The sequence below is a fragment of the Pleurodeles waltl genome, chromosome 7 (assembly GCF_031143425.1).
Source record: "Pleurodeles waltl isolate 20211129_DDA chromosome 7, aPleWal1.hap1.20221129, whole genome shotgun sequence".
Taxonomy (NCBI): Eukaryota; Metazoa; Chordata; class Amphibia; order Caudata; family Salamandridae; genus Pleurodeles; species Pleurodeles waltl.
Window position 1 is genome coordinate 439,269,976 of NC_090446.1, and position 23,800 is coordinate 439,293,775.

Genomic DNA, 23,800 nt, shown 5'->3' on the forward strand with positions numbered 1-23,800 from the left:
GACTCATATCACTTACATAGCATAGCCTCAATATATAATTACACCTCCTAAATAAACATGGAGAACAGAGATCCAATATTAATAAGGATAGATAAAAACACAGCACATAGGACTGCCGTGACATGGAAGCGTGCAGCAGACTTCGGTTGAACAAAGGCAGTCTGGAAGCAAGAACAAAAAATAGGCAATATTTCATATTACAAGGTGCATCAAAGGCATTTCGAAATGCAGAGAACAGCCAGAAGCATTCATCAGGGTTCATAGGTGCAAAAGCAGAGCATTCGTGTAAATTAGAGTTTAAGTGTGATTTCTAAAGACCAACTCTCACAATGGTGTGAAACTGCATTTAGCCATGTACCAAGCTAACAGTTTACCTTAATGAACTGCCAGACAATATCCCGCTCCTGAGCGGATCGTTCTTTAAATCTTCTTTAGAGTGGTTGATTAATCTAGTCTGTAAGAGGTTCTCCTAATGAGGTCAAAACCTTGGATTAGGATCTGAAATGTGTGATCAAGAAAAGGGACATTTTGGATTGTGTCAGTGTATTGGCTGATTTCTGAAGTGCATGCTGCCTCCATCTGTGAATAATCAAATGCGTGCTGATGCCATTCGGCCAAGCGGATCGAAAACGTCACTTCTAAGTGGGTGGGATCCCTTGCAAGATGCTGATGGGTACTAAGGTGGGAGTCAAATTTTGGAGCTTGACATACCATGGTCTAACAATGATTGGAGATTATTGGTACTGGGTACTAGCGAGAAAATTATTCACCCACTCTAGATTCCGACAGTACTCTGGAAACACTTCTAGGGCATATCTGACAAAGGGGAAAGGCATGTTCTGTATCAATGTCCAGCAACGTAAAAACTTTTGCATTGCTACTTTAAGATAGTCGTGTCAGATACAGTGCTGGGGACTAAAACAATTATGTTTTGCAAAGACGATCCGAAGGACTGTCTGAAGGTTTGAGGTAGTGGTGCATTGAAGACAAAGTCATAGTTGAATACATTTAGTCCTTGCAGGTCATGTGTATTGTTACCCTTACACCTGACTGTAACTTTCCTTTCAGAGTACCTTGAACTCACCTTCCCTGCAGGCGCCCCAGTGTACCTTCCATGTGGATTTTCCAAAAGCAGTAACTGGACAACACACTTCTGGCAAAGTGTCAACGGCAGTTTCAATTTGGATGTGAATTTCAATGTGACATTAGAAGTTCAGCGTGGAGCACGTCCCCTTGGAGCTGTTCTTTTTAAGACTATTGACCTACTCATACCTGCTGTGCGACTGGAAGATGCAGGGGTGTATAACTGCAGCTGGGGAGAAAATTCTGACGTTATAGAACTGGAGGTCATTGCTCTTTCAAGTAAGAACTCATTTAACAACCCATATTCTACTAAAAGTAGAAAAACACCCATTAGAATAAGTAGAAATGTTAACACGCATGACACACTGATGATCAACGTGAATGGTGCTTCTTATTGTTTTGTTTATTCTGTTCATTCTATGCAAAACAAATACAATTGTTTATCAAAATGTACATGCCACCCTTTAACACTAATAGGTCCACCTAACAATTCACAAATTATTTTAGTATTACTGGGAAGTAAAGATTATTCTTATATCCTAGAGTCCCTTCATATAATGTGCTAAAACCAGACACAATTGATCATGTCTTTGTGCTCCTTTAGAACCTAGAACATCCTTCCACCACCTAGAGCCTGATGGCTTGGTTGCTTCCTTGGAGGTTATCTTGTAACAGGTGCTAAGATATGGATGATAAACAAGTTAAAGGCTGTAGACAGTGTGTCCTGAATGACTATCAGAGTGGCCATTCTTGGCAGTGTTTATGTGCACCCAAGATTCATCCATTGCTCTGTCACACTGTGGCCAATTTGACTATATGGAAGATCTGCTGGATTTATCGCCTCCCACCAGCATACCTCAGTGACTGCATCTAAGGGTGGGGCTGGTCTTAGTTGGTCTCACCTTTTTCACTACCCCTAATAGTATAGTAGAAGTCTCATCCTAACCTAATACCAGCCTTTTACATTGCAGAGTGGGGAAAGATCTTTGGAAACAGCTACTGGATAATCGTAGCTGGCACCGGAGGCTCCCTTGCACTTTCTGCAGTTTTCTGGGGGATATGTCTACTGACCATCAAACGTAAGTAATGACAAGTAAGGCCAAAGTGCATCCCTACAATTAGGAGTTATTAGTCAAGCGCATAAGAAAGATTTGTGTTGATAGAGCTGTTCAGCCAAATAAATTGGATTTGTCTTTTAACTGATGAAAGAAGAATCATAAAGTAAAGCAGGCACAGGCCTTCACATCTCAAATTTCTTTTATTTCTTTTTTACGAATCTAGAAATCAAAGCCAGGAGGAAACGTCAAAAAGCCACCTCAAGGAGGTAAGGAAATGCTCTGTGCCATGCCACTTAAGATGGTGAGCATATTCAATGCACAATTCCCAAATTATGGAATAAGGGAGATTCTGCACCATCCCTCCAGGACAGCTATGTACTCCCAGTTGTTTAGGATTGTGGATTAAATAAGCAAAGGTTATGAGGTGAAAACTGAAGACTAAGGTTTAAAAAGTAGTACACACAATTTCAAACTAAGAACAAACAACACGAGTATTCAAATGTCCACCGAAATCAAGAACACTAGAAAAGGATCTTACACTAAAGAGATAGACCAAATTGAGGGGGTGTATGTGCTGATGCAAGTAACAAAGAGGATATAATTGTAGGATTAAAATATCAAGAAGATAGGATTGTGTACTAAAACAAAGTCCAACACAACATAATTGTAGACAACGAACAAAGATCCAGAGGATACAATACAGAACAAAGGTGCATGCCAAGATTGTAGATTTGTAGGGCAAAGGCATGTCCCAGAACGACTGAATTGTAGACTGTGGACACAGTCCAAGATGACAGAATTGTAGGTTAAGGTAAACAACCTACATGATAAAATTACAAAGTAATGACAAGAACCCTGAGGCTATAATTGTACCTGAGCTCAAGAGGAACATAATGAGAAACTTGCAGGAAAAAAGGCATAGACCAAGAATGTGGCAATGAGAACAAGGTTTAAGACCAAGGGCCAGATGTACGAAGCGTTTTGCATGTCGCAAACTGCAAAATTCGCAGTTTGCGCCATGCAAAACGCGCATCGCGATACACAATCCCATTTTCTCGCAAAATGGGAATGCGACTCACAAATAGGAAGGGGTGTTCCCTTCCTATTTGCGATTCGCACCACGATGCAGAATTGCTTTGTGACCGCGAACACGGTCGCAAAGCAATTCGCAGTTAGCACCCATGTCAAGTGGGTGCTAACTCATTCGTGTAGGAAAGTACCATCTTGCCTGGCATGTTACCCCCATTTGTCACTGTATATATGTTGTTTTAGTTGTATGTGTCACTGGGACCCTGGTAACCCAGGGCCCCAGTGCTCATAAGTGTGCCTGAATGTGTTACCTGTGTAGTGACTAACTGTCTCACTGAGGCTCTGCTAATCAGAACCTCAGTGGTTATGCTCTCTCATTTCTTTCCAAATTGTCACTAACAGGCTAGTGACCATTTTTACCAATTTACATTGGCTTACTGGAACACCCTTATAATTCCCTAGTATATGGTACTGAGGTACCCAGGGTATTGGGGTTCCAGGAGATCCCTCTGGGCTGCAGCATTTCTTTTGCCACCCATAGGGAGCTCTGACAATTCTTACACAGGCCTGCCACTGCAGCCTGAGTGAAATAACGTCCACGTTATTTCACAGCCATTGTACACTGCACTTAAGTAACTTATAAGTCACCTATATGTCTAACCTTTACCTGGTAAAGGTTAGGTGCAAAGTTACTTAGTGTGAGGGCACCCTGGCACTAGCCAAGGTGCCCCCACATTGTTCAGAGCCAATTCCCTGAACTTTGTGAGTGCGGGGACACCATTACACGCGTGCACTACATATAGGTCACTACCTATATGTAGCTTCACAATGGTAACTCCGAATATGGCCATGTAACATGTCTAAGATCATGGAATTGCCCCCTCTATGCCATCCTGGCATTGTTGGCACAATTCCATGATCCCAGTGGTCTGTAGCACAGACCCTGGTACTGCCAAACTGACCTTCCTGGGGTTTCACTGCAGCTGCTGCTGCTGCCAACCCCTCAGACAGGCATCTGCCCTCCTGGGGTCCAGCCAGGCCTGGCCCAGGATGGCAGAACAAAGAACTTCCTCTGAGAGAGGGTGTTACACCCTCTCCCTTTGGAAAATGGTGTGAAGGCAGGGGAGGAGTAGCCTCCCCCAGCCTCTGGAAATGCTTTCTTGGGCACAGATGTGCCCAATTCTGCATAAGCCAGTCTACACCAGTTCAGGGGACCCCTTAGCCCTGCTCTGGCGCGAAACTGGACAAAGGAAAGGGGAGTGACCACTCCCCTGACCTGCACCTCCCCTGGGAGGTGTCCAGAGCTCCTCCAGTGTGCTCCAGACCTCTGCCATCTTGGAAACAGAGGTGCTGCTGGCCCACTGGACTGCTCTGAGTGGCCAGTGCCACCAGGTGACGCCAGAGACTCCTGCTGATATGCTCCTTCAGGTGTTAGTAGCCTATCCTCTCTCCTAAGTAGCCAAACCCTCTTTTCTGGCTATTTAGGGTCTCTGTCTCTGGGGAAACTTTAGATAACGAATGCAAGAGCTCATCCGAGTTCCTCTGCATCTCTCTCTTCACCTTCTGACAAGGAATCGACTGCTGACCGCGCTGGAAGCCTGCAAACCTGCAACATAGTAGCAGAGACGACTACTGCAACTCTGTAACGCTGATCCTGCCACCTTCTCGACTGTTTTCCTGCTTGTGCATGCTGTGGGGGTAGTCTGCCTCCTCTCTGCACCAGAAGCTCCGAAGAAATCTCCCGTGGGTCGACGGAATCTTCCCCCCTGCAACCGCAGGCACCAAAAAGCTGCATTACCGGTCCCTTGGGTCTCCTCTCAGCACGACGAGCGAGGTCCCTCAAATCCAGCGACTCTGTCCAAGTGACTCCCACAGTCCAGTGACTCTTCAGTCCAAGTTTGGTGGAGGTAAGTCCTTGCCTCACCTCGCTGGGCTGCATTGCTGGGAACCGCGACTTTTGCAGCTACTCCGGCCCCTGTGCACTTCCGGCGGAAATCCTTTGTGCACAGCCAAGCCTGGGTCCACGGCACTCTAACCTGCATTGCACGACTTTCTAAGTTGGTCTCCGGCGACGTGGGACTCCTTTGTGCAACTTCGGGTGAGCACCGTTTCATGCATCCTTGTAGTGCCTGTTTCTGGCACTTCTCCGGGTGCTACCTGCTGCTGAGAGGGCTCCTTGTCTTGCTCGACGTCCCCTCTCTCTCCTGGTCCAATTTGCGACCTCCTGGTCCCTCCAGGGCCACAGCAGCGTCCAAAAACGCTAACTGCATGATTTGCAGCTAGCAAGGCTTGTTAGCATTCTCTCGGCGGGAAAACACTTTTGCACGACTCTCCACGGCGAGTGGGATCCGTCCACCAAAGGGGAAGTCTCTAGCCTTTTTCGTTCCTGCAGAAACCTCAGCTTCTTCTGTCAGTAGAAGCTTCTTTGCACCCGCAGCTGGCATTTCCTGGGCATTTGCCCATCTCCGACTTGCTTGTGACTTTTGAACTTGGTCTCCTTGTTCCACAGGTATCCTAGATTGGAAATCCACTGTTGTTGCATTGTTGGTTTGTGTCTTTCCTGCATTATTCCTCTAACACGACTTCTTTGTCCTTAGGGAAACTTTAGTGCACTTTGCACTTACTTTTCAGGGTCTTGGGGAGGGTTATTTTGCTAACTCTCACTATTTTCTAATAGTCCCAGCGACCCTCTACAAGGTCACATAGGTTTGGGGTCCATTCGTGGTTCGCATTCCACTTTTGGAGTATATGGTTTGTGTTGCCCCTATCCCTATGTTTCCCCATTGCATCCTATTGTAACTATACATTGTTTGCACTGTTTTCTAAGACTATACTGCATATTTTGTGCTATTGTGTATATATATATCTTGTGTATATTTCCTATCCTCTCACTGAGGGTACACTCTAAGATACTTTGGCATATTGTCATAAAAATAAAGTACCTTTATTTTTAGTATAACTGTGTATTGTGTTTTCTTATGATATTGTGCAAGTGACACTTGTGGTACTGTAGTAGTTTCACACGTCTCCTAGTTCAGCCTAAGCTGCTCTGCTAAGCTACCATTATCTATCATCCTAAGCTGCTAGACACCCTATACACTAATAAGGGATAACTGGGCCTGGTGCAAGGTGCAAGTACCCCTTGGTACTCACTACAAGCCAGTCCAGCCTCCTACATTGGTTGTGCAGCGGTGGGATAAGTGCTTTGAGACTACTTACCACTCTTGTCATTGTACTTTTCATAAGAGAAAAATATACAAAACAAGGTCAGTGTATATACACATAGCCAAAATGTTTTGCATTTCCTCTTTTCACTCTTCTAAGTGCTGAAAAGTACTTCTAACTTTCTAAAAAGTTCTAAAAAGTTTTTTTTTTTAATTTCTCTGTCTTTCTAAAAGCTCTGACAAACTTTTTTATCTTTTTCTATCACTTTAACTCTCTCTAAAAATGTCTGGCACAGGCCAAAATGTTGATCTGTCCAAACTTGCATATGATCACCTTAGCTGGAAAGGAGCAAGGAGTCTCTGCATAGAGAGAGGTTTGAGTGTAGGGAAGAATCCTTCCTTGGAATTGTTACTTAACATGCTTAGAGAACAAGATAAGGCAAGAAGTGCCCCATCTGTTGAAAAAGTAGCTATTGTTTCCCAATCTGATCCAGGGACTCCCCCAGGAAAAGATTCAGGAAAGAAACTTCCTAGCCTGCCCATTACTAGACAGTCTAGCATAGTTGGTAATGATGGAGAGCCTCACCATACAAATAGTGTTGTCTCACATCATAGCAAAAGCATTTATTCTCACCATACTGGTAGTGATGTTTCTGTTAGCCAAGCTGTTAGGGTGGCCTCTGTAAGGGACAGGTCTCCTTCTGTCCATTCTCACCATACTTCTGTTTCAAGGCATGCCCCTCCCACACACCCTGATGACAGATTGTTAGAAAGGGAGCTCAATAGATTGAGAGTGGAACAAACCAGACTGAAGCTCAAGAAGCAACAGCTGGATTTGGATAGACAGACTTTAGAAGTAGAGAAGGAGAGACAGAAACTGGGTTTAGAAACCCATGGTGGCAGCAGCAGTATTCCCCATAGTCATCCTGCAAAAGAGCATGATTCCAGGAATCTGCACAAGATAGTTCCCCCTTATAAGGAGGGGGATGACATTAACAAGTGGTTTGCTGCACTTGAGAGGGCCTGTGTTGTACAGGATGTCCCTCAAAGGCAGTGGGCTGCTATCCTATGGCTATCATTTAGTGGAAAAGGTAGGGATAGGCTCCTTACTGTGAAAGAAAATGATGCTAATAATTTCCAAGTTCTTAAGAATGCACTCCTGGATGGTTATGGCTTAACCACTGAACAATACAGGATAAAGTTCAGAGAGACCAAAAAGGAGTCTTCACAAGACTGGGTTGATTTCATTGACCATTCAGTGAAGGCCTTGGAGGGGTGGTTACATGGCAGTAAAGTGACTTATTATGACAGCCTGTATAACTTGATCCTGAGAGAGCATATTCTTAATAATTGTGTGTCTGATTTGTTGCACCAGTACTTGGTGGACTCTGATCTGACCTCTCCCCAAGAATTGGTAAAGAAGGCAGACAAATGGGTCAGAACAAGGGTGAACAGAAAAGTTCATACAGGGGGTGACAAAGATGGCAACAAAAAGAAGGATGGTAAGTCTTCTGACAAGGGTGGGGACAAATCTAAAAATGAGTCTTCATCAGGCCCACAAAAACACTCTGGTGGGGGTGGTGGGCCCAAATCCTCTTTTAATCAGAACAAGGAAAAGAAACAATGGTGCTATTTATGTAAAATAAAAGGCCATTGGACAACAGATCCCAGTTGTCCAAAGAAAGGCACCAAGCCTCCTACCACTACAACCCCTACTGCTACCCCTAGTGTCCCTACTAATAGCAGTGGTGGTGGGAGCAAACCTACTAATAGCCAATCCAAGGGAGTAGCTGGGCTCACTATTGGTAACTTAGTTGGGGTTGGCCTTGTTAGGGAGGCCACAGAGGCTGTGTTAGTCTCTGAGGGGGCTATTGATTTAGCCACCTTAGTTGCATGTCCCCTTAATATGGATAAGTACAAGCAGCTACCCCTAATAAATGGTGTTGAGGTTCAGGCCTACAGGGACACTGGTGCCAGTGTGACTATGGTCATAGAGAAACTGGTCCACCCTGAACAACACCTACTTGGTCACCAGTACCAAGTAACCGATGCTCACAACAACACACTTAGCCACCCCATGGCTGTTGTAAATCTCAACTGGGGGAGGGTTACTGGTCCAAAGAAAGTTGTGGTAGCTTCAGATTTACCTGTAGACTGTCTATTAGGGAATGATTTGGAGACATCAGCTTGGTCAGATGTGGAGTTGGAGGCCCATGCAGCAATGCTGGGCATCCCAGGGCATATTTGTGCTTTGACAAGGGCTCAGGCCAAAAAGCAAAAAGGACAGGGAAGCTTGGATCCTGGAACAATGGACCAAGTGCTCCCTAAAGCTAGGGCTAGTAGAAGCAAACCACTTCCTACTATCCCTCCCTCTACAGTGGATTCTACTTCTGAGGAAGAAGAATTCCCTCCCTGTGCAGAACCTACACCAGAGGAGCTGGAAGCAGACACTGCTGAGCTTTTGGGTGAAGGGGGGCCTGCCAGAGAGGAGCTGAGTGTGGCACAGCAAACCTGTCCCACATTAGAGGGTCTCAGACAGCAAGCTGGCAAACAGGCTAATGGGGATGTCAGTGACTCTCACAGAGTTTACTGGGAGGACAACCTCTTGTACACTGAGCATAGGGATCCTAAACCTGGAGCTGCCAGGAGATTAGTGATTCCTCAGGAGTACAGAAAGTTCCTCCTAACCCTGGCACAGGACATTCCCCTAGCTGGGCATCTAGGACAAATGAAAACTTGGGACAGGCTTTTTCCCCTGTTTCATTGGCCTAGAATGTCTGAGGACACAAAGGAATTTTGTAAGTCCTGTGAAACCTGTCAAGCCAGTGGCAAGACAGGTGGCACCCCAAAGGCACCCCTTATTCCACTGCCTGTGGTTGGGGTTCCCTTTGAAAGGGTAGGGGTTGCCATAGTTGGCCCCCTTGACCCTCCTACTGCTTCAGGCAATAGATTCATCTCAGTGGGAGTGGACCATGCCACAAGATATCCTGAAGCTATTCCTTTAAGGACCACTACAGCACCTGCAGTGGCAAAGGCCCTCCTGGGAATATTTTCCAGGCTGGGCTTCCCAAAGGAAGTAGTATCAGACAGAGGAATCAATTTCATGTCTGCATACTTAAAGGCCATGTGGAAGGAGTGTGGTGTAACGTACAAGTTCACAACACCCTATCATCCACAAACAAATGGACTGGTGGAGAGATTTAATAAAACTCTCAAAGGCATGATTATGGGTCTCCCTGAAAAACTCCGCAGGAGATGGGATATCCTTCTACCATGCCTCCTTTTTGCCTACAGGGAGGTACCCCAGAAAGGAGTGGGCTTCAGCCCCTTTGAACTTCTTTTTGGACACCCTGTTAGGGGTCCACTCACACTTGTAAAGGAGGGTTGGTAACAACCTTTAAAAGCTCCTAAGCAGGATATTGTGGATTATGTACTTGGCCTCAGATCAAGGATGGCTGAGTACATGAAAAAGGCCAGTAAAAACCTTCAGGCCAGCCAAGAGCTCCAGAAGCAATGGCATGATCAGAAGGCTGTTTTGGTTCAGTACCAACCAGGGCAGAAAGTGTGGGTCTTGGAGCCTGTGGCCCCAAGAGCACTCCAAGATAAATGGAGTGGACCCCACACAATTGTTGAAAAGAAGGGAGAAGTCACCTATTTAGTTGACTTAGGCACTGCCAGGAGTCCCCTTAGGGTGCTCCATGTCAACCGCCTGAAACCCTACTATGACAGGGCTGATCTCACCCTGCTCATGGCAACTGATGAGGGACAGGAAGAATACAGTGATCCTCTACCTGATCTCTTCTCTTCCACAGAACAAGATGCTCTTGTGGAAGGTGTAGTTTTGGCTGATTGTCTTACTGCTGAGCAGAAAGACAATTGCATAAATCTCCTAGATCAATTCTCTGAACTCTTCTCTACTGTGCCAGGTACCACTTCTTGGTGTGAGCACACTATAGATACTGGAGACAGCTTGCCTGTCAAAAGTAAGATCTATAGGCAGCCTGACCATGTCAGGGACTGCATAAAGCAAGAGGTCCAGAAAATGTTAGAACTAGGAGTGGTTGAGCACTCTGACAGTCCATGGGCTTCTCCTGTGGTACTGGTACCAAAACCCCATTCCAAAGATGGAAAGAAGGAAATGCGGTTTTGTGTAGACTATAGAGGTCTCAACTTGGTAACCAAAACTGATGCTCACCCTATACCCAGGGCGGATGAGCTCATAGATACACTGGCATCTGCCAAGTATCTAAGCACTTTTGATTTGACTGCAGGGTATTGGCAGATCAAATTGTCAGAAGATGCTAAACCTAAGACTGCATTTTCAACCATTGGAGGACATTACCAGTTTACTGTAATGCCTTTTGGTTTGAAAAATGTACCTGCCACTTTTCAGAGGTTGGTGAACACAGTCCTGCAAGGGCTGGAAGCTTTCAGTGCAGCATATTTGGACGATATAGCTGTCTTTAGCTCCAGCTGGGATGATCACCTGGTCCACCTATGGAAAGTTTTGGAGGCCCTGCAAAAGGCAGGCCTCACTATCAAGGCTTCAAAGTGCCATATAGGGCAGGGTAAGGTGGTTTATCTGGGACACCTTGTTGGTGGGGAACAGATTGCACCACTATAGGGGAAAATCCAAACAATTATTGATTGGGTTCCCCCTACCACTCAGACTCAGGTGAGAGCCTTCCTAGGCCTCACTGGGTATTACAGGAGGTTCATTAAGAACTATGGCTCCATTGCAGCCCCTCTTAATGACCTCACTTCCAAAAAAATGCCTAAAAAGGTATTATGGACAGCAAACTGTCAGAAAGCTTTTGAGGAGCTGAAGCAGGCCATGTGCTCTGCACCTGTCCTGAAAAGCCCTTGTTACTCTAAAACATTCTATGTCCAAACTGATGCATCTGAATTAGGAGTAGGGGCAGTCCTATCACAACTTAATTCTGAGGGCCAGGATCAACCTGTTGCTTTTATTAGTAGAAGGTTGACCCCTAGAGAAAAGCGTTGGTCTGCCATAGAGAGGGAGGCCTTTGCTGTGGTCTGGGCTTTGAAGAAGTTGAGGCCATACCTGTTTGGCACTCACTTCATTGTTCAGACAGACCACAAACCTCTACTTTGGCTAAAACAAATGAAAGGTGAAAATCCTAAATTGTTGAGGTGGTCCATATCCCTCAACAATGAAGACTCATTAGGTCATGGCTAGTCTTATTGTCCTTCGTTTGGGGGGGGGGGGTTGTGTAGGAAAGTACCATCTTGCCTGGCATGTTACCCCCATTTTTCACTGTATATATGTTGTTTTAGTTGTATGTGTCACTGGGACCCTGGTAACCCAGGGCCCCAGTGCTCATAAGTGTGCCTCAATGTGTTACCTGTGTAGTGACTAACTGTCTCACTGAGGCTCTGCTAATCAGAACCTCAGTGGTTATGCTCTCTCATTTCTTTCCAAATTGTCACTAACAGGCTAGTGACCATTTTTACCAATTTACATTGGCTTACTGGAACACCCTTATAATTCCCTAGTATATGGTACTGAGGTACCCAGGGTATTGGGGTTCCAGGAGATCCCTATGGGCTGCAGCATTTCTTTTGCCACCCATAGGGAGCTCTGACAATTCTTACACAGGCCTGCCACTGCAGCCTGAGTGAAATAACATCCACGTTATTTCACAGCCATTGTACACTGCACTTAAGTAACTTATAAGTCACCTATATGTCTAACCTTTACCTGGTAAAGGTTAGGTGCAAAGTTACTTAGTGTGAGGGCACCCTGGCACTAGCCAAGGTGCCCCCACATTGTTCAGAGCCAATTCCCTGAACTTTGTGAGTGCGGGGACACCATTACACGCGTGCACTACATATAGGTCACTACCTATATATAGCTTCACAATGGTAACTCCGAATATGGCCATGTAACATGTCTAAGATCATGGAATTGCCCCCTCTATGCCATCCTGGCATTGTTGGCACAATTCCATGATCCCAGTGGTCTGTAGCACAGACCCTGGTACTGCCAAACTGCCCTTCCTGGGGTTTCACTGCAGCTGCTGCTGCTGCCAACCCCTCAGACAGGCATCTGCCCTCCTGGGGTCCAGCCAGGCCTGGCCCAGGATGGCAGAACAAAGAACTTCCTCTGAGAGAGGGTGTTACACCCTCTCCCTTTGGAAAATGGTGTGAAGGCAGGGGAGGAGTAGCCTCCCCCAGCCTCTGGAAATGCTTTCTTGGGCACAGATGTGCCCAATTCTGTATAAGCCAGTCTACACTGGTTCAGGGGACCCCTTAGCCCTGCTCTGGCGCGAAACTGGACAAAGGAAAGGGGAGTGACCACTCCCCTGACCTGCACCTCCCCTGGGAGGTGTCCAGAGCTCCTCCAGTGTGCTCCAGACCTCTGCCATCTTGGAAACAGAGGTGCTGCTGGCACACTGGACTGCTCTGAGTGGCCAGTGCCACCAGGTGACGTCAGAGACTCCTGCTGATAGGCTCCTTCAGGTGTTAGTAGCCTATCCTCTCTCCTAAGTAGCCAAACCCTCTTTTCTGGCTATTTAGGGTCTCTGTCTCTGGGGAAACTTTAGATAACGAATGCAAGAGCTCATCCGAGTTCCTCTGCATCTCTCTCTTCACCTTCTGACAAGGAATCGACTGCTGACCGCGCTGGAAGCCTGCAAACCTGCAACATAGTAGCAAAGACGACTACTGCAACTCTGTAACGCTGATCCTGCCGCCTTCTCGACTGTTTTCCTGCTTGTGCATGCTGTGGGGGTAGTCTGCCTCCTCTCTGCACCAGAAGCTCCGAAGAAATCTCCCGTGGGTCGACGGAATCTTCCCCCCTGCAAACGCAGGCACCAAAAAGCTGCATTACCGGTCCCTTGGGTCTCCTCTCAGCACGACGAGCGAGGTCCCTCGAATCCAGCGACTCTGTCCAAGTGACCCCCACAGTCCAGTGACTCTTCAGTCCAAGTTTGGTGGAGGTAAGTCCTTGCCTCACCTCGCTGGGCTGCATTGCTGGGAACCGCGACTTTTGCAGCTACTCCGGCCCCTGTGCACTTCCGGCAGAAATCCTTTGTGCACAGCCAAGCCTGGGTCCACGGCACTCTAACCTGCATTGCACGACTTTCTAAGTTGGTCTCCGGCGACGTGGGACTCCTTTGTGCGACTTCGGGTGATCACTGTTTCACGCATCCTCGTAGTGCCTGTTTCTGGCACTTCTCTGGGTGCTACCTGCTGCTGAGAGGGCTCCTTGTCTTGCTCGACATCCCCTCTCTCTCCTGGTCCAATTTGCGACCTCCTGGTCCCTCCAGGGCCACAGCAGCATCCAAAAACGCTAACTGCACGATTTGCAGCTAGCAAGGCTTGTTAGCGTTCTTTCGGCGGGAAAACACTTCTGCACGACTTTCCACGGCGAGTGGGATCCGTCCACCAAAGGGGAAGTCTCTAGCCCTTTTCGTTCCTGCAGAAACCTCAGCTTCTTCTGTCAGTAGAAGCTTCTTTGCACCCGCAGCTGGCATTTCCTGGGCATTTGCCCATCTCCGACTTGCTTGTGACTTTTGGACTTGGTCTCCTTGTTCCACAGGTATCCTAGATTGGAAATCCACAGTTGTTGCATTGTTGGTTTGTGTCTTTCCTGCATTATTCCTCTAACACGACTTCTTTGTCCTTAGGGGAACTTTAGTGCACTTTGCACTCACTTTTCAGGGTCTTGGGGAGGGTTATTTTGCTAACTCTCACTATTTTCTAATAGTCCCAGCGACCCTCTACAAGGTCACATAGGTTTGGGGTCCATTTGTGGTTCGCATTCCACTTTTGGAGTATATGGTTTGTGTTGCCCCTATCCCTATGTTTCCCCATTGCATCCTATTGTAACTATACATTGTTTGCACTGTTTTCTAAGACTATACTGCATATTTTTTGCTATTGTGTATATATATCTTGTGTATATTTCCTATCCTCTCACTGAGGGTACACTCTAAGATACTTTGGCATATTGTCATAAAAATAAAGTACCTTTATTTTTAGTATAACTGTGTATTGTGTTTTCTTATGATATTGTGCAAGTGACACTTGTGGTACTGTAGTAGCTTCACACGTCTCCTAGTTCAGCCTAAGCTGCTCTGCTAAGCTACCATTATCTATCAGCCTAAGCTGCTAGACACCCTATACACCAATAAGGGATAACTGGGCCTGGTGCAAGGTGCAAGTACCCCTTGGTACTCACTACAAGCCAGTCCAGCCTCCTACAATTCGCAAAAGGGAAGGGGTCCCCATAAGAACCCCTTCACCTTTGTGAATGTCGCCATAAATATTTTTTTCAGAGCAGGCAGTGGTCCAATGGACCACTGCCTACTCTGAAAAAACGAAACCAAATGGTTTCATTTTTTCTTTTATTTCCTTTAAGGAAAACGGGTTTTAATAAAAAAAAAAACTGCTTTATTAAAAAAGCAGTCACAGACATGGAGGTCTGCTGTCTCCAGCAGGCCACCATCCCTGTGAGTGCAGGGAATCACAAGGGGATCCCAAATTGCGACCTACCTCATTAATATTAATGAGGTGGGTCTTTGCGACCCCCTTGCGATTCGCAGAAGGTGTCTGAGACACCATCCTGCATATGATTTTGCGACTCGGAAATTGCGAGTCGCACCGACTCGCAATTTCCGAGTCGCAAAATCATATCTTGCTACATCTGGCCCCAAGAGAGGTTTGATGTGACATCAGACATACAGTGAGAGCAAAGCTCCAGCTGTCTATGATATATTGCGGAATCCTGAGATGGAAAACTGCCTGTTATTGAGAGTAACCTATTTAGAAATGTCTGTATTTAATATCGTGCACAAGCCTTGTTGAATGCCTTCTGCAAGAAACTGCCTTGAAGAAAATGTACAGGAGAGAGGAATCATGTTGGATCCATACAGTGAATACCCCTCTTCACTGCACAGCGACCGCCAGCTCTCTTCCTCTCTCTACAGTCCTGTCACTCTCACCCTGTGCCTCTCTCAAATAGTTAAATTAAAAATCTGGCATCTTGCCACACGCCCTTCCCTCACCACCCTTAGCAACATCTTCTCCCAATCTAACAATAAGGAAAAACAATTGATGTCCTTCTACCCTCCCCTGCCAAACAAACTTGCATATTTAAGTATAATAGCAAAACGATAGGACTGCAGACAAATGATAACAAGCAGTAGCAAAGCCAATAGGTCTGGTGTTGTCCACTGGCCATTTGGCACTTCCAGTTTTGTTTTGTCATGGCGTTTGCACAATTTCATTGATTGGAAACTTCCAAGAGTTTGTCAATCTAAAAAAGAACTGACTCAAGGAAAAAATGTTTTGTTGGCTCATAAAAGTATACATTAACATAGTACTCCCTGGTACGGAAGGAAACTACTTTGTGTGAGATTGTGCTCCTTGTGAAAGCGCAAAAACAACAAGATAATGGAAAGAATGCTTGAGTTAATCTCAGCCACTGGCAATTACTCGAGCCGCATCTCAAATCCATTGTTTTCGCCCAATATGGCACTACAGTTTGCACTAAGCCATATGCAAATAAGTCTTGACCATGTTCCTCATGGGAACAGTCGAGCCTGAAATGCAGGGCCAGATTCTCCCTAAAGCTGAACATAAGCAACCCAGGATTGGTTTTGCGCCTGGTATGGGCTCTTCAGTGGGATATGGCCTGGTTCCACTTGCATAGTGAACCCGGGACCCACGTTTGGGCATAACCAACGCACTTAGGGCAATGGACGATGGATTGGGATGCAGCCCTAGTGCTAGTGATTGTAGGAGGATGGCCTGTTTTGTAGTGCGTACCTTGGGTACTTACACCTTATACCAGGTCCAGTTATCCCTTATTAGTGAAGTAGTAGTCTTCTAGCAGCTTAGGCTGATAGAGGTAGCAATAGCAGACCAGCTTAGGCTGAACTAGGAGACGTGCAAAGCTCATGCAATACCACTTAAAGTTACACAGTACTTATACAGAAGACAATACTCAGTGTTACCAAAAATAAAGGTATTTATTTGGGTGACACAGTACCAAAAATATCTTAGAGACAATATTCCTTCTGGAGGTAAGTATTATACACAATATATACAATAGACACCAACATTAAACAAGTAAATAGTCATAGAACAATGCAAACAATAGGAAATGCTATAGATTGCAATGGGAGAAAATGGGTCTGGGGCAACACAACCCATATACTAAGAAAGTGGAATGTGAATCACGAATTCCCCCCTAGATAAGTGTAGTGCGTGCAGAATCACTGGGAGAATAAGAATACAGTAAAGGTAAGTAAATTACCCTAACCCAGGAGCACAGAAAAGCAGGAGTAAAGTACTGCAAGTTTCCTTAGGACACACTACACCTCGTTATTGGGATTTTGCAGCAACCAACCAAGTCTGCAAAGAACAACTGCTGGATTCCTGGACCTGAAGACCTGCAAAGGAAGGGGACTTAGTTCAGAAGTCACAAGAAATTCCAGGAAGGACAGGAGCCCCTTCCAACCCAGAACAGGGTGCAAAAGAAGAGTCACCGGTTAGTCGAAGACTGCAGGATGCACCCAAGGAAGATGCCAGCGGGTTCCTGCATGATGCAAAGGATGTCCCACGATGTGAAGATCGTTGCAGAAGTGATTTTGTGTTGGAAGTCGCCATCAAGCCTTGGCTACGACAAAAGTGCTTTTTGCATCAAAATGGCGCTGACTGGACCCAGGAGGGACCTGGGGGCCTTAACTCTGTGTAACAAGGAAGATGAGGGCTCTCAACACTTTAGAGAGCCCTCATGATGCCAGCCAGCACCCCCTGGAGTCGCACGATCTGGGGACAAAGAAGGTGCAGAATGCGGTTGATGCAGTACAACAAAAGAAGGTCCGACGCTGCCGGAGAACAACTCAGCGAGATGAGCGTCACAGGATGGAGTGCTGGGGACCTGGGCCAGGCTGTGCATGAAGGAATTTCGCAAACAGTGCACAGAGGTCTCAGGAGGTGAATAAGACGCAGGACACAGTGGTACCATTTCTCTCAGGGAAGACAAGGTCTTACCTCCTCCAAGTTGCATCAGCAGGACCTCAGGACAGTCTATGTCGATGATGTCCACCTTCTGTGTCCTTAGGAGCATGTTTGTTGCTGTGAGAGGAGTCCAAGGGTATTGGTCATGGTCTTGGAAGGTGCCTGTAGGAGCAGGGGAGTGACTCCGTCACCCCATGCGAGATTTCTTCAGCCCTTCTGGTGCAGAATGAAGACAGGGAGTCCTCAGATAGTGCACACCGTGGACACTGTTGCTGACTTGGAGCTGAGGTTGCAGAAGAAAAGTATCTCTTGTGGATACTTTGTTGCAATTACAGCGTTTCATGGAGCAGGCTGCAGTTGATCCGAGGTCAGAGGATACTGAAGTAGTTGCAGAGGATTCCTGAAGGAAACTTGCAAGCAGAATCTGAAGAGAACCCACAGAAGAGACCCTAAATAGCCCTGAGAGGGGGATTGGCAAGGACCTATCAGGAGGGGTCTCTGACGTCACCTGCTGGCACTGGCCACTCAGAGGCCTCCAGAGTGCCCCTATACCTTGCAAAGCAAGACAGCTGAAGTCTGGGACACACTGGAGGAGCTCTGGGCACCACACCTAGGGGGTGATGGACAAGGAAGGGGTCACTCCCTTTTGCTTTGTCCAGTATCGCGCCAGAGCAGGTGACAGGGGATCCCTGAACCAGTGGAGACTGGCTTATGCAAGCAGGGCACCATCTGTGCCCGTCAAAGCATTTTCAGAGGCTGGGGGTAGCTACCCCTCCCCAGCCTGTAACACCTATTTCCAAAGGGAGAGGGTTTCCAAAGGGAAATGCTTTGTTCTGCCCAGACGCCACGAGGGCAGATTCCTCTGTGAGGTGGCAGCAGCTGTAGCTGCAGTGCAAGCCTCGGAGAGCTGGTTTGGTAGTACTGGGGGTCCATGGTGGAGCTCCCAGGATGCATGGAATTGGCTCCCCAATACCAGATTTGGAATGGGGCGACAATTCCATGATCTCAGACATGGTACATGGCCATATTCGGAGTTACCATTGTGAAGCTACATATAGGTATTGTTCGACTTTTTTGCTTATGCAGGGTCATCCCCAATCTTTTTGCCTCCTGCCTCCTATTTTTTCTGACCTGTTGCTGTTTGCTTATGAACTCTGAGCACTTTACCACTGCTACCCAGTGCTAAAGTGCATATGCTCTCTGTGTAAATTGTATTGTAATTGGCTTATCCATGATTGGCATATTTGATTTACTAGTAAGTCCCTAGTAAAGTGCACTAGAGGTGCCAGGGCCTGTAAATCAAATGCTACTAGTGGGCCGGCAGCACCGGTTGTGCCACCCACATAAGTAGCTCTGTAATCATGTCTCAGACCTGCCACTGTAGTGTCAGCGTGTGCAGTTTTTACTGTAAATTCGACTTGGCAAGTGTACCCACTTGCCAGGCCTAAACCTTCCCTTTTCTTACATATCAGACACCCCTAAGGTAGGTCCCAGGTAGCCCCAAGGGCAGAGTGCAGAGTATGGTTAAGGTAGGACATATAGTAATGTGTTTTATGTGTCTTGACAGTGAAATATTTCTAAATTCGTTTTTCACTGTTGCAAGGTCTATCCCTCTCATAGGTTAACATGGGGGCTACCTTTAAATCTGATTAAAGTCTAGATTCCCTTTGGGAGCAGATGGACATGTGGAGTTTGGGGTCTCTGAGCTCACAATTTAAAAATACATATGTTAGTAAAGTTGATTTTAAGATTGTGTGTTTGAAAATGCCACTTTTAGAAAGTGAGCATTTTCTTGCTTATACCATTTCTGTGACTCTGCCTGTTTGTGGATTCCCTGTCTGGGTCAATTTGACAGTTGGGCTGGTTGCACCTCACACTAGACAGTGACACAAAGGGAGCTGGGGTATAGTCTGCATTTCATCATGAGCCATCTGTGCTAGGAGGGAGGGGAGGAGTGGTAACTTACACCTAAAAGCGCTGTGCCTGTCCTCACACAATGAAGTCTGCAACCCCCTGGTGAGTGTCTGGGGCCTGGCCTGGGCAAGGCAGGATTTCACATTCAAAAGAGACTTTACTTTGAATTAGGCCTACTTCAGAGGAGAAATTGGGTATAAGAAGGGCACCCAAAGCCACAGACTTTAGAACACTTCTGGAAACCAAGAGGAACCTTTGCCAGGAGAAGAGCTGAAGAGCTGAGGAAGAAGAGCTGCCCTGCCTGTGCTTTGTGGAGCTATCCTGCAGTTGCTGCTTCTGCCAGAGTAAGAGGGCAAAGACTGAACTTTGTGTGCCTTCCATCTTGTGAAGATCTCCAAGGGCTTGATTTAGAGCTTGCCTCCTGTTGTTTGAAGTTTCAGGGACAGCAAAGACTTCTCTCTGCCCGCACCAGGAGTCTCTGGAGAGACTCCTGCTCTGCCCTGTGGTGCCCATCCAGTTCCTGGGACCCTGAAAGGAGAAGCTGGCAGCCTAAGAGGAGGAAATCCACGCACAGAGCGTCGTGCGGGGAAAAGATCGACACAACTCCGATTTGCGGCTGAAGAAACTACGTGCCGCCGGCTCCGTGGCTGAAAATCGACACTCGCCGGAAACGCGACTGAAGAATCGATGCACGGAGCTGGACAAACGACGTGCAGCATCGCTGACAGAGGCTGGGCGATCGCAAACCCGCGCTGCATGGTTTTCGGATCATCGTACGGCTGGATTTCTGACGCAAGTACCACTGGGCGTGTAAAAACAACACAAGACCTGCCTGGATCCGAGAGTGCTGACCAGATCGATGCATCGCTCTCCTGTAGAGAGAAGAAACAACGCGCCCCGACCCGAGAAAAGGAGAAACGACGCAAGGTCTCGCTCGTGAGCGAAATCGAGGCATCGCAAGCCCTTTTTGACGCACACTCGTCCGTGCTGGGTTATTTTTAACGCACCCAAGGTACATTTTCACGCTAAGAGAAAGACTCTTTTTGCTTTTTAATTGATAACTTGACTTGTGTATTGTGGACTTTTGTCGTATTGGTCTTGTTTTGTTTAGATAAATATTTCCTATTTTTCTAAACTTGTCTCATTTTGTAGTTTTATCATTAAGTTACTGTGTGTGTTGGTACAAATACTTTACACCTAGCACTCTGAAGTTAAGCCTACTGCTCTGCCAAGCTACCAAGGGGGTAAGCAGGGATTAGCTGAGGGTGATTCTCTTTTACCCCGACTAGAGTGAGGGTCCTTGCTTGAAAAGGGGGTAACCTAACTGTCAACCAAAGACCCTATTTCTAACAGGTATTGACCTATATGTAGGTAACGTGTATAATGGCGTCCCCGCACTCACAAATGACCGTTAACTATGTGGGGGCACCTTTGTTAGTGCAAGGGTGCCCTCACACTTAGTAACTTTGCACCTAACCTTCGGCAAGTGAAGGTTAGACATATAGGTGACTTATAAGTTACTTAAGTGCAGTGAAAATGGCTGTGAAATAACGTGCACGTTATTTCACGCAGGCTGCAATGGCAGGCCTTTGTAAGGGTTTGTCTGAGCTCCCTATGGGTGGCAAAAGAAATGCTGCAGCCCACATGGATCTCCTGGAAACCCAATGCCCTGGGTACCTAGGTACCATATACTAGGGACTTATAAGGGGGATCCAGTGTGCCAATTAAAATTGGTAAATGAAGTCACTAACCTAGAAGTGACAAATTTAAAACCAGAGAGAGCAGAAGCACCGAGGTTCTGTTTAGCAGAGCCTCAGTGACACAGTCAAGCACTATACAGACACACACATTAGGCCATAAACTATGAGCGCTGGGGTCCTGCCCAGCAGGATCCCAGTGAGACCGGCAAAAACATACTGACATACAGGTAAGAATGGGGGTAACATGCCAAGGAAGATGGCACTTTCCTACAGTGACTGAGATTAATTCAAGCATTCCATCCATTACCTTTTTGTTTTGGCCTATGATGCCCTATGTGCCCAGATGCGAATCTCAATCTTACTGTGCCACTGGAACAAAGCTATACACCACTTAAGAGCCCATAACAAGGGTGAAATTGGTCCTGGGTTGCTTTGTTCTGATTTAGGGAGGACCTGGCCTGGCAATTCCGGCTGGACAGTTCCTATGAGGAACAGAATCTCAAATGATCTGCATATGGCTGAGTTCCAACTGAGGTGGCATTATGGGCAAAAAACGATGGATTGGGATGCAGCCTTGAGACAATTGCCAGTCAATGAGATTAATTCAAGTATACCATCCATCACCTTGTTGTTTTTGCATATGATGCCCTAAGTGCACCGGGTATGCCCAGACGTGTGTCACCCACTCACTGTGCCACTGGAAGCAAGCTATACGTGACTGAAGAGCCCATAACAAGAGCTAAACTGGTCCTGGCGTGTTTGTGTTCCGGTTCAGTGAGGATCTAAAAAAGGAAGGCAAGAAAGGAGAAAAGAAGAATGCATGAAGGAAAGTAGAATATGAAGCCAGAAAGAAAAAGAAAAATAATGATAGAAGACAGAAAGCAAGAAAGAAGGAAATAAGGAATGAAAGCAAAAAAGGAATGAAAGCAGAAAAGCTGGGAAAAAAAACAAAGAAAGAAAGATACAAGGAAAGAAAGACGGGAAGAAAGAAGGCAAGTGAGAAGGAAGGAAATAAGGGAAGATAGAAAGAAGGGAAGCAAGAAAGTAAGAATGAAAGCAAGGAAGAATGAATGAATGCAAGATAGAAGGAAAGATACAATGAATGCAAGAAAGAAGGAAAGAAAGAGGAAGGAGAGAAAACAATCAACAGAGAAAGAAAGAAGGAATCAAAGGAGAGAAAAAAAATGACAGAAAGGAATAGGAGAATGGAAGAAAAGGTAAAGAAGGAATGAAAGAAAAGAGGAAAAAAAGGAATGTATGAAAGAATGAAAGAGAATGTGAAAACAAGAAAGGAGAAATTAAAGAAAAAAGGAAATTGAAAAAAGAAGGAAATTATACATTTAAGAAAAAGGAAAGAAAGGAAGAAGGAATTGAAGAATAGAAGGAAAGAAAAGGAAAGAAAAGAAGAAATGAAAGAAGGAAAGAATAAAAAGAAGAATGAAAGAGCAGGGAAAGAAAGATGGAAAAGTAATGAAAGAAGGAAAGCAAGAGTGCAAGACAGAAGAAAAGAAACAAAGTAAAAAGGAAGAAGGAAAGAAAGGACTAAAAAAGTGTTACATTTGCTGCAAATAAACAAGAAAAAGACCAGGTTTCTATGTGGGCAAAGTTTATTAAAGAACCACTGGTGAAATTGAGTCCACAATAAAAGTGTTCTGAAGAATTGGTCCTCTATAAATTTACATATATAATATTGAATCTTTTGATAACTTAACATACAACAGTGTCAAATTGATACAAACTGTTATACTGTGAAATAGTAGCAGTCGATCAGTAAGCAAAGGATACTCTAAAAGGAACAAGAATTGGTAAAGCATAGAATGAGTTCTGTGTACCGTCCTGCTGTCACAACGGACACTAAACATAGAGGCAACATCAAAGTAATAAATTATTTTAAAAATTGGCACAGAAGGAAACAAGCTTGCATGAGGATGTGCTCCTTGCGTAAAAGTAAAGTGCTGTCAATCAAAGTGAGGTTATCCAGGCCTAGAATTATCATACTTTCACACAGCACAGTGCAGCAAGCCACCTTGCATCGCCGAGCTATGGCACATTCCTGCCCTTTTCTAGAGCTGGCGCACTCTAGCCTGCCTAGCGCACGTGCAGACACCCTTTCACTGTGGTGCAAGAGTGCCTGAGTTATACGTATGATTGTTTTTGTGCAGGAAGGAACACCTTCCCTTACAAAAACAAACCTCAGAGGCATTTTCCCCTTTCTAAAGAAAGAGGAAACAAAGAGGAGAAATAAAGATACTTCTTCTCATTACACCTCCCCTGGGGAGCCACAGCATTTTGATGTATTCCCAGGTCTACCATTAATGTTAAATATAGGAATGAGACAAAATCCATGGGTGAATGCGTGGAAACACTCATGCTCCATCTATGGAACATCTCCCTGGGGCAGGGTAAAGCAAGGCAGTGATTTGTGCTGCCTTTCGTTACTTCTTATTTATCAAGCCATGCATGGCCATGCAAGATGGCCTGCATGGCTTGATAAATCTGACTTTAGTATTGCGTCACTCTTGCACCCCTTGCGTGGCAGAAGGGTGACACAACACTATGATAAATCTGGCCCCCAGTGCTTGAAGTGGGCCAACCCCCCACCCATGCTGTATGATATAGTGGAAGGAAGGAAAATGTGAATGACACACCAACAGACCAACAGATAAAGAAAACTAGTAGAAAGCCCCTTTAAATAATTCCATTGTATGTATATATATATTTGAATTAAAAGGCATTGGCTAACATCAAACCTAAAAAGAAACATAATAGAATTTAAGACTGAAGATAAGAAGAGATTTCTAAAGACAAAGCCCTAGTGGATATAATTATAGAATGAGGATAAATAGCAGGGGGGGGGGCA

At 45.8% G+C, this 23,800-nt stretch overlaps 1 protein-coding gene across 1 annotated transcript in view; it reads left to right on the plus strand.

Moving 5' to 3' along the window:
- LOC138246886 (uncharacterized) overlaps positions 1-23,800 on the plus strand; it is a 727,672-nt gene that overhangs the window by 280,463 nt on the left and 423,409 nt on the right. Inside the window, exons 3-5 of the mRNA XM_069201635.1 lie at positions 1,069-1,362; positions 2,055-2,162; positions 2,365-2,407. Coding sequence (XP_069057736.1) covers positions 1,069-1,362; positions 2,055-2,162; positions 2,365-2,407 — 445 coding nt within the window. The remainder of the gene's footprint in view (positions 1-1,068; positions 1,363-2,054; positions 2,163-2,364; positions 2,408-23,800) is intronic.